Genomic DNA, 11,550 nt, shown 5'->3' with positions numbered 1-11,550 from the left:
TACGTTGGATATGAATTTATTAAAAAGGCAGAGAATCCATGAGCTGACAGAAGATACAATGGGTGGGCTGTTAAATACAATATGCAGATTCCTTCAAATGTAAAACCGGTTTCAGTCCAATCACATTTCCAGTGTTTTGTTGACTATATTGACCTTTATAATGCAGCAAATGATTCATACATATCATGATCATTTACAATATTAGGTTTTTCGTTAGTTGTTTGTATAAAAATAGGACAAAATGTTTTTATGATCGTCATTGTGCATAAAAATCCCTCGGCAGTGCGTCTTCAGGAGTTTGTGTAGTTTCCAGGTAGAGTCTGAGTGCACATGAACAGAGGGTCCATGGAGGCCACTTTAGCAGCGATGAAAGAGTGGATGCAGTGCAGGACCGCGGTCAGGTTAGCGAACTCCAGCTCCTGATGACAACAACAAGGCAAAAACAACTTTTACCACAGAAACAGAACTGGTTTTAAACAACGCATTTATTGACAGATACCTTCATGTCAATTTGCTGACTGTCAGCGTTCTTGAAAAGGAGTTTTACCCTGGTTTTTCCATCATCAGACGAGCCTTTGAGTTGAGAAAACTTGTATCGCCACAGCACCATCTGAAATAGGAAAGGGATTTTTGTTGTTGTCGTTATTATATCATCATTGTTGAATTACAGACGACTTCAAATCAAATCAAATTTATGTATAAAGCACAATCCATACAAACTGCAATTCAAAGTGCTTTACATTGTTTAAAACACAATTAAAAAAAATAAAATAAAAACACAATGCAATTTATAAAAATGTAAAACAATGTACATCAGAGTAAAATAAAGAATATAAATAATGTAGTATTTTGAAATATTAAAAAACAGGTAAAATTATTAGTCATAGGCGCGGCTTAACAAAACAGTTTTTAGCTTGGATTTAAACACAGCCGGGGTGGGGGCCTGTCTCACGACTTTGGGGAGGCTATTCCAGACCACCAGAGTACTTAAGTAAAGACTAAACAAACCACTGTCATGTAATAAATGAGCAACATGAGTCAGAGCCTGGTGAAGAACCCCAAAAGCCTTATGTCTGTATCATGTATTTTACTCTATGTGCACTTTATAAATAAAGATTGAGAGTGTTCACAAGACTTCCCAACATTCCAGGCCTGAATTACATGGTTAATTATCTTTCAGATGTCGGAACAGATGTTCTGGTTTGTGGTTAACTTCTTTGTGATTACTGGACCATCCACAGGATTGAACAACTGGCACAAATTTCAACAATGTCAATATAAATAAACAAAAGATAAATAGTTTTTTTTCACAGTAGCTTCAGACAGTGGTGCCAATTTCTACCCCAAATAGGCAAGGCAAGGCAAGGCAAGTTTATTTGTAGAGCACATTTCATACACAAGGCAATTCAAAGTGCTTCACACAACAGAAAAAATGCATTCAAATCACAAAGAAATTACAGAAACAGAAATACAATAAAATTAACTAAATTAAAAATTATCAATCCAACTGATTGTCTAAACTAATAAAATCACAAACAAAAGAGAAGAGTGCAAAGAAAAAATCCTTTCAGTCATATGCGCAGCTAAACAAAACTGTTTTTAGCTTAGATTTGAACATTGTCAGAGTAGAAGCCTGTCTCACATCTTCAGGAAGACTGTTCCAGATTTTAGCTGCATGAAACTGAAACGCAGATTCCCCATGTTTTGTCCTGACTCTGGGCACCAGCAGGAGACCGGTCCCTGAGGCCCTCAGAGTCCGAGATGGTTCATATGGCACTAACATATCCAAGATGTACTTTGGTGCTAGGCCATGGAGAGACTTGTACACAAGCAGAGCTGCTTTAAAGTCTATTCTCTGAGCCACAGGAGCCAGTGCAGAGACCTGAGAACAGGACTAATGTGATCGTGCTTCCTGGTTCTAGTCAAATACAGGATTGTTGCCAGTTGACAAGTTTGTGGAACAAATCCCAAACAAATGAGACGATTCAATGGGATTTCACCTTTCAAAAATCACAGGCTCCGCCCACCATCTGAGATTATGAATCATCCCCAAAAAACATTGTCAAAAATCAATGCAATTTCTATTTCAGTATGTTTAATGCAGCGCCTTAAGTCAGCATCAGATGAGAAACAACTATTGGAGTGAATTAATGTATGCCTTATAGAAATGAATAGGAAGGAATCATGTTGAACTTAAAGATATCAGAGCAATTCAATCATTATATTATTATTATTCATTGAAATATTTTGCATTTTTTGGAGGAATGCAAGCTCTTAATTTTTTTTCTATATCATGTCTAATGGTAACAATGACAATGGCAGTGTTGGGGATGAAACTGTACCTTGGAAGAGCTTTCTGAGCAGCTGAAGCCGGAGTCAAAGTCCACAGTGAAGCACAGCACACCGCCCTGGCTGCTGCACATGTAGCTTTTGGTCTGTGGACACAACATACGCTTTTGTTAGGGTTAACATTAGCATTAGCATTAGCATTAGTCAGAACTATTGTCCAACGTGTTTATTCAAATATACAGTAGTAGAGATAATAGATTATTGTAGGAATCACAGTGCATCTCATGGTTAAATATGCTACACAAAGTCAACCCCTCCTTTTGTATTTATATAGCCTCTTGGATGTATATTTATTTTACTTAAATTATGTATATTCATGGTTAAGACATGGTTTCATTCATTGTTTTGTTGGTTTGTCCTGTGCAAATACCTATGCAGGATTATAAGAACAGCATTAGTCACACAGTGGATCAAGGTTTCACTGGCATCAAGTCAAATGCCTTTCAATCAAACAGAGCAGTGTGAGGAAGTGTTAGTATAGTTTAGTATAAGAGTATTGTAGAAAGTATCATTTTATTCTTGATTAATGGAAAAGGTTCTCAAATAACTATACCAAGTGTTCTATCAGTGTTGTATCAAATTTTAGTGACGTGTGAAAATATTGTCTCTCCTCCCAAAAATATACAAGCTTCTTTATAATAAAATAAGGAAAATGTCATAAAAAGGTTGTAAACTGAACAGAAGTAGGATTCAGTGGGATCACTACTCTAAGAAGTACCGTGTATTCAGAAAGGTCAGATAGAAAATCTTAATTAATGAGAACATGTCTTTTATGTTATTTTTAGCACATCATTAAATGTAATTGTATATCTTGTAGTTTTGTGGGATTCACATTTACAGTATTTGTCCCCCACACACAAAGTAAGAGCTTTAATCTCACATCCACACATGGACAGTTCTGCAGTGTTGTTACAGACGCTTCTTTGGTTAAGCGCAGACACTTTTTGTATTCTTTTCTTGTTGCCAGGCAACTTCAAGAGAGAAACTTTGAGTTAGGTTTTGATTTCCTCAGAAATAATGGTATCTTCAGTCAAGTGCTTAGAGCCAGTTATGCTAAATATGTTTAGTATTATTACTTTATTAATATTCATTTGATCTCACATATTTTGTATTTGATTGTAAGAAATAAGCAAACTAAAATCTATAACAAAATATGCATAATGACCAGATTCCTACTGTTAAAACATTAATGGCAAATCAAATAACAATGCTTGTCAGAAAAATGTAAGTTTACGATCCTTGCCAATATTGTTCAGCCCTGCTACAAATAAAACCACTCATTTCTAATCTTAAAATACAGGTGGCAAAATGACTTTGGCCAATTGACAGTGCATCTCCCACCATCAGCCACATTCTCAGCCTGAGGAGAGCCTTGTGGTTGAGGAGCTACAGGAGCAGCTGGAGAGTCTGAAGGCTCAACTGAATAACCAAGTCAAGATCAAGAAATCTCAGAAACAGAACTAAAAATCAGGAGGGACCGGCTGAGGGCTCCAAAAGACAGAAGAGAGTTAAGTTCCCAAGTCATTGTCAGTGTGTGGATCAAACTGACTGTGGAAGTGCCACCACCAGGAGCATGGAGGAGAAGAAGCTCTGCCCCCCAAAACACTGAAACACAAAAGAGTTTCAGAGGCAACGGTCCCAGGAGCAGGTGTGGAGCATCATGATGGAGAAGGACCTGGAGAAGGAGCTGAAGACACTGGAGGAGCTCAGCAGGAGCCCAGGCGTAATCAACGATAAACCAGCTTTTAAACGCTCCATATACTCATGCATTTTCACAAATAAACATACAAAAAAGATTTAGTTTTGTGTATAAATAGAGCTAGTTCACGGTAGATCACGGGAATAGTTGGAAAGAATAACACTGATTGTTCATGTTTGAGTTAAAGAATCAATACATAAACAAATATGTGTCGATAAGCATTTTGTCCGAACTATCATATATCAATTCTTATATTTTTTACATTTTGTTCATTGTAAAACACAATTAGATATAGGCCTATCGGTCCTAAAATAAGGATCTAATTAAACTAATTATAAGGCATTAATAAGCACCGGTTAATTGTTTATAAGCACTTAGACAATTACTAGGATTTGCAGATGGCTTATTAACCTTATCAATAAATAAACCATTACAAACCATTTGTCAAGAGTTTACTAGGAAACTTTCATTTAAGTGTTACTGAATGTTGTGATATTTTCTGACACCCAGCCGTAGAAAATGTATTTACACTCGACTTGTGCATTTGAATTATTGTATCACTTTTCTAGACATCACGATTAATGGGTGAACAACATATATGAAATACTGATACGTCCTAGAGTATCTAATAGCCGTATCTAAACTCGTCGTCCTGTCACCTCGGGAGCGCCGGTGTACGCCTGGAGAAGCTCCTGATAATTGACACTGAAAGACGAAAACGCACATCAGAAGCGATCAATCTTTACCAGTCGTTTGTCACACGCCACGACAACAAACAAGAGGCTTTTCACCACTCTTGGGAAACCGGCCGCATGAAAGCTCTGCAACCGTCGCAACGTGACAGTGCGCCGGCCTCTCGGGCTGAATACCAACAAGCGGAACGATTTTGGATCTCCTTTGCCACACTGTGCGGTGCCTCTGACTGAAGGCACGGCGCTTTTAATTATCCAGAGTCGCGCGCAGTGGGACGCTCCCAGGACGGATAGAGCGGGCGCTTTCTTTACCCGTGCGTTTGTGCTCACAGACACTGGCCCGCTCGTCTTTAGAACAGGCACAAATTCAGCTGTGACTAGGATGAAAAGCTAAAAGAAAAAAAAAAAGCTGATATAGCCGCGAAGCAGTTTCTTTCTGCTCTCGCTTTCACCCAGTGAGACTTTGTTGTGACGCGGCGGGCGCTGACTGCACTTCCCTAATTGGAAATGACCCTTCAGGAGGAATTAGCTTAACTTAAATATTATAAGTGAAATCTCTTTGGAGTGTCAGACAAATGTTGAATACGGGAAATAACGTTGCTGAAAGTGATATTTAATGGTCATTTGAACAGTTTGCACTTTGAAACACTTTGGGTTTAATAAGATTCCAGACTGCTTTATGGAATGCACAGAACATAAAATGTGATAGAGATGCTAAAATACTAGTATACAGGAAGTGAATTACAGAGTTGAATTAAATAATACAGTACATAATTGAGTAGTTGGTCTAGAATCTAGAAGTAAAGCAATGACAGTGTAAAGTTAACAATACTGTAATAGTAATAGCTGAGTGATCATTGTGCAGCACAGTTAGGGCTTAAATAATCATTGTAGACATTTCACAGAACATTTACTCCACCTCTGCAAAACGAACATTTTCTAACTCTAAATCTATCTCGACAGCAAAACGAATGACGGGCCAAAGTTGGAGTGAGTGGGTGAGTTATAGAAACAAATTTGAACTCAATACATATTTTGTTATATTTGTTATAAGTTATGCTATGCGATACATTTTCTCTAACATGATTCTTGTGCACTTTGCCCGGTCACTGTATAATTTCTGGAACTTTCTTGCCTAGAAACAACAAAAGCAAAAGCCTGATTTACTTGTGCCAGTTTGTTTCTAAAAAGACAAAGCAGCACAGGACTCATCCCAATGGCACGGCGGCTGAGTCATTCTGAGAAATGTTATTGGCAGCTGTCCATTTTCAATTAATTTCAAGGAGAACAACCTATATTCACAGACATAGCAAGTCATGACAGCCATTTGCAAGAAGTCACACCTAGTCACGCCTATATCACAGGACATTTCTCACACAGTTTAAAAGATATCAAATGAAATATGTTAATAATAGAATAATGTACTGCTACTGGTTTGGCGTCATTCAAAAGCGTTAATTACGTCCCGTGTTAAGCACAATGCTAAACAGTTCAGGGCCATTAGAATCTCAGCGCTTTCTGAAAAACTGCTCTGAAAATAGTTTGAAGATTTTGACAATAAACACTGAGTATTTTAGGATCAAACAACAAAGAGGATGTGGATTTCAAATTGCTTTTGATGTGCAGCTTTTCTGACTCAACTTCTTCTCCCACAATTTGAGAAAATATCCCCAGTTCTCATTTTTGTAATAGAGTGTTATATGATTGTTCCTAAGTGTTCAGTTCTCAGTGGCAGGCAGATCTCTTCCTCCAGCCAGAAACAATAGGATATTAGAATTTAAATATGAACGTTTGCCACTGAGAATAAGACACATCTCAAATCAATATTCTGGTATTTACAATTCAATATTGAAACAGCGATTGTAAATGTAGGTGTTTAAACGTACCAACGGGCACGTGGAAGTGGAATATGCAAGATTTTATTACATAACATTCTAAGGAGTTCCACAGTACTTTTTGGCGCACCTCGGTGACATCTCACATGAATATGTCGTCATGGTAACCTTGACACAACACTTCAGAGATCAGAGATGGAGGATTTGTGTTTCATGAGGCTGTTGAATGTGACATCATCACAGTTGTTTTAGAGTTCAATGACACAAACAGCACAAATCTGAATTTCCTGATGAATTAAAGACACATCAGAGGACAGAACCTGCACCTGTTTTTAAATTTAAATAGTTTGCTTTTCCTTTTATACATCAGATTATAAGGGGAAGAACAATTCGATAATTTATGTCTAGAAATGAGGAAAACCAGACTTCGGCAATTGTTTTTGAGCAGTCTTGATTTTCAAAGAAGCTTTGTTCAAAATTCTGGAACAGGTTAAAAACACCAAAAGTAGTAACCAAAGTAGTGTTGACATACTATTATCCCTTAGTCTTTATTGTCATGCCAGATGCATGAGGAGTCTATGTGATGAATAGCTTCATTATTGGTTATGGAAAATGTATAATTCCACAGTAAGAATGTGTTCTGCTCAGCCAGCTCCATGTTTACAGCAGTAAACTGATGATGACACTCACTGGTCTAATTATGTAGACAATTATTCCATGGCCAAAAACATCAAGGACACATCTTGGTTTATTATGTAATTCTCATCTTAAAAAGGTAAAGATGATGCAAATGACTGAAACAAACAGTCTGGAGTGACTTTTGTCCTCTGGTCCCTCCTGACCACAGTAATACGTGACAAACGTGGTCTTTGGGGATGTTACAGAGGAAGAATCCTTTGTCTGGAACCCCAGCCCACATTGAGCATGAGGCTTTGTCCACCAGATGGAAGTATTAATGAGTGAGTCATGTCACTTCAGAGCCATGATTATATCAAGTGCAAGTCAGGCAGACCCATAGATCTAACGAGTATTGCTAGCTTAAATCTGTTATATATAGGGGCCTTTGGAGCTGCGGTGAAAAAATCCTCGGCGACCACTTTTTCCATAGAATGTAATATAAAAACAAATTGCTCGTGTTCGGCTGACGGCTCACCTAAAGCTCTCACATCTTCTGATCAACAACATATTCTCTGTTGAAAAATCCTTCAGTTTTTTTAAGAAACAGCTTTTTAATCATTAGTTTTGGCTCGCCTTCGCTCTTGGTCTGATTGGACAGCGTGGTCACATGGGAGAAGAACACCACAGCGCATGTTCGGTGGACTGAGACCTGCCAAATGTAGCTAGCTTGGGTAGAACCAATACAGAACTGTGAAAACATTTCCATTTACAGACTCTTACTTCTCAAGTTTTGACAGCGTGTTCATCAACCAAACAAGAGCATAAAGTTTTGCCCTCTTCTGTGAACGTGCTGACTCTGAGTGTATTTCAACATTAAAAGCATCAGACACAGCCCCTCCAAAACTCAACCTGAAATGTATATTGGATAGTTATAAGTTCCAGTTTTGACGTGAGCACATTTGAAGTCCTGCTGTGATTCTTAACTCTCCGTGACAGGTGCACGCATCTGTAATATTTATAAATGTCCCCACTTAAGTGTCCAGCGTCACAAAACCCTCAGGCCTTATCATGCTTTTACTCCTTCTGTCTGCCTGAATGCACATGAGCGAGCGGATTAGTTAAAATTAGGCTAAAATTAAACAATGACACATGGAGATTCAGAGCTGGCCTGGGGAATGTGAAATTATACATTTAATGTGACGTTTACTACAAATGGTAGAGGTACTAACTTGTTTTGAAAGCAAAGACAAATATATTTAAACTTATTCTAACCACTACTACTACTTACAGCTTAACTTGTTTTGAAAGCAAAGAAAATACTTATTCTTACTACTATACATTCATTTACCATATTGACAATGGCCATCTTATTGACAATGGCTCATTGAGGTGAAAACTTATAAGCAAGCGAAGAAAAACAGTTATTCTCTTTTTAAGTTATATCAGAAAACAGTCATTTTTTGGACAACTTCTATTGGTTTATATTCAATAAAAACATAAAAAAATATATACAACAATAAGGCTGAACATGTCTAAAGTCAAGAGCTGATCCAAAGTGCTGAGGCTGCATTCTCTACATGAGTTACATTTTACACATGAGTTATTAGCCTGAGAAGCAATTTAATGGCTCATTGAGGTGAAAACGTATTCTTATAGAGGTTTTAAATAGGAGTTGTATTTAAGAAAACACACCATCACCGTACGGCCAATTTAAATCATATTATCAGGTTCATCCTTCTGGCTTATGCCCAAACTAAAATGCTGCGCTGTGATTGGTCAGGCCCACAGCAGCCGGACTCAAACCTCAAGAGTCTGTGAAACAAATATTGTGAGAATTCATCTGGCTGTCCAGGTTGAGTAAGTACTCAGATTGAGGTGTAGTTACAGTCCCACTTACTCGTATCCGCTGTACCTCCATGAAGGCAGCTCTTTGGAAGGACTTCTCCCAGCAGGCCAGGTCCGAGGCCAGCTCCACTCTGAAGCTGTGGCTCTGGCCGTGGCCCACCAGGATACTGAAGCACAGAGAGTCGTCCTGCTGCTCTGGGGAGTGCTCCAAGCCCAGGTACAGGCGCGCTTGGAGCCAGCAGTCTTCTGTCATCCACAACTGCAACACATCAGCACACTTAGAACAATCACAGCATGAGAGAACGCCCTGCATCAAAGCATCACCTCTGGCCTAAAGTCCTGTTTAGTACTCAGCTCAAAGACTGCTCTGTTTGTCAGACCAGAGAAGTGCTAGTGCCACGTGCCAAGATGAAAACACACTCATTATATCTGCAAAAGCCTTGATGCCCACTCACAGCAGAGGGCCAGGCTTACCTTGTGAACCTTGAAGAGAACCTCATAGAGGTTGTATGTAGTTTCAGCTTGTCCCCAGTCAGCTGCACTGATCTGAAAAATAACCATCAGAGAGGAAGAGATGAAGAGAAAACAGTCATGTGTTAGCGCTCCTCTCAACACAGTTATTTCATGCAAATTAGAGTTACACAGGTGAGCAGAAAACACACAGCAGGGACAGGCACAGGACCTGCATCTGAAACAAACAGACTACAGAGGCTACTCAAGATGCAAATCTGTGTTTTCAAGTGTAATCCCATATTAACAAACACTGCAGCACATGCAAAAGCATAAGTGAGATACTGATCACACCCACACAGACAGAATATATGTGTGGAAAATACTAATACTATCCATCCATCCATCTATTTTCTACCGCTTGTTCCCTTCCGGGGTCGCGGGTGACTGGAGCCTATCCCAGTGACTTCGGGCCTTAGGCGGGGTACACCCTGGACAGTGGCCAACTCGTGGCAGGGCCAACACAGAGACATAGACATTACAGACAAACATTCACTCTCACATTCATTCACTAGGGCCAATTTAGAGTCACCAATTTTGCCTAACACATGCATGTCTTACTACTAATACTATTGATACAATAATGATGTATTTACTATTGCCATAAGGATTATTATTAAGTGTATGAGTCAAGTTTACAATAACTTTGTTGATATTGTTAATAGACAATGACTTATTGTATGTATAACCGATGATGTAAGACAAAGCCATATCTCCACAAAGAAACAAAAATAGAACTATATTTTAGACATGACTTTAAAAGTGATCTACGTGACATGAGCTGGCATAGCACAGGAGCATCCATCCGACTTCGGAGGGTACATCCCTATTAGTTCGGAATTTGACCGATAGTCTTAGTCGTGTTAAGTGACCATCTAGGGATGAGCCCCAGGTGCAGAGCAGCAGTTCAAGACGCTCCTCTGTCGCTGAACTCTCGCCCGTTCTGTTACCTGTGAAGTGTTCAGATTCAAGACAGATAGAGACTGTGTGTGTCCCTCGTGTCCCTCGTGTCCCTCGTACAAATAATGCCAAAAAGTCACATCTCAGAAAAAATATTTCAGGCGTCAGACCAAATAACTTAAGGAAAATAACAATCACAAATACACAAATGAATAAACACGTAAAATGTGGACTGCTAAACATTAGAGCAATTTCCTCCAAATCGCTCTTAGTTAATGAATTAATTAGTGACTATAACATAGATCTTCTAGCTCTAACTGAAACGTGGCTTCAACAAGACGACTACGTCAGACTAAATGAGTCCACCCCACCCAGCCATGTTAACTTTCAGACTGCCAGGAGCACAGGCCGAGGTGGTGGTGTGGCAGTGATCTCACACTCAAGCCTACTCATGAGCCCTAAAACTAACAATGCATTTCACTCATTTGAAAGCCTTATGCTGTCAATCACATGTCCAAATATGAAAAACCAAAAAGGAGTTTTGTTCATAGTTATCTACCGACCCCCTGGTCCCTACTCAGAGTTTTTAACAGAGTTTTCTGACTTTATATCAAACTTAGTGTTAGCCTGGGATAAAATAGTTATAGTTGGAGACTTTAATATTCACGTGAACATGAGTGATGACGCTCTCAGTAATGCCTTCAGCGCCTTGTTAGACAGCATTGGTTTCACTCAGAATGTAAATAAACCGACTCACACTCACAAGAACACTCTGGATCTTGTCCTAACGTATGGAACAGAGATTAGTGACCTCATTGTCCTCCCTCAAAACCCTATATTGTCAGATCATTTCCTAATTACCTTTCAGTTTATTCTTAAAGATCATCCAGTCCCACAAAATAAAGTTATAATGAAAAGGACAATATCTGAAAAATCTATCTCAAAATTCAAAGAAATAATAGAGCCAATATTCAGTGACATGTCATGTGATCCTGCTGAGAACAGCTTTAGTCCCAGTTTAAGTGATCAATGTGTCGACTTGACCATGAATTCTCTGAAGTCTGCTCTTGACGTTGTCGCGCCGTTAAAACAGAAGGTCATT

General features: G+C 38.9%; 1 protein-coding gene across 2 annotated transcripts in view; it reads right to left on the bottom strand.

The window, feature by feature from the left end:
• The window catches only part of sntg2 (syntrophin, gamma 2), a 76,526-nt gene continuing 64,976 nt past the window's right edge, over positions 1-11,550 (bottom strand). For both annotated transcript variants that reach the window (XM_072457562.1, XM_072457563.1), the window contains exons 13-17: positions 9,513-9,584; positions 9,091-9,297; positions 2,343-2,435; positions 500-610; positions 1-419 (exon numbers count right to left, since the gene is read on the bottom strand). In XM_072457562.1, the coding sequence (XP_072313663.1) occupies positions 291-419; positions 500-610; positions 2,343-2,435; positions 9,091-9,297; positions 9,513-9,584 (612 nt within the window). In that variant the 3' untranslated portion in view covers positions 1-290. The remainder of the gene's footprint in view (positions 420-499; positions 611-2,342; positions 2,436-9,090; positions 9,298-9,512; positions 9,585-11,550) is intronic.

Source organism: Eucyclogobius newberryi, unplaced genomic scaffold (genome assembly GCF_026437365.1).
Source record: "Eucyclogobius newberryi isolate DKJ021-1_F unplaced genomic scaffold, fEucNew1.0.hap1 SCAF_21, whole genome shotgun sequence".
Taxonomy (NCBI): Eukaryota; Metazoa; Chordata; class Actinopteri; order Gobiiformes; family Gobiidae; genus Eucyclogobius; species Eucyclogobius newberryi.
Note: the sequence above shows the minus strand (reverse complement) of the source record. Positions and strands in the feature narration are given on the sequence as shown.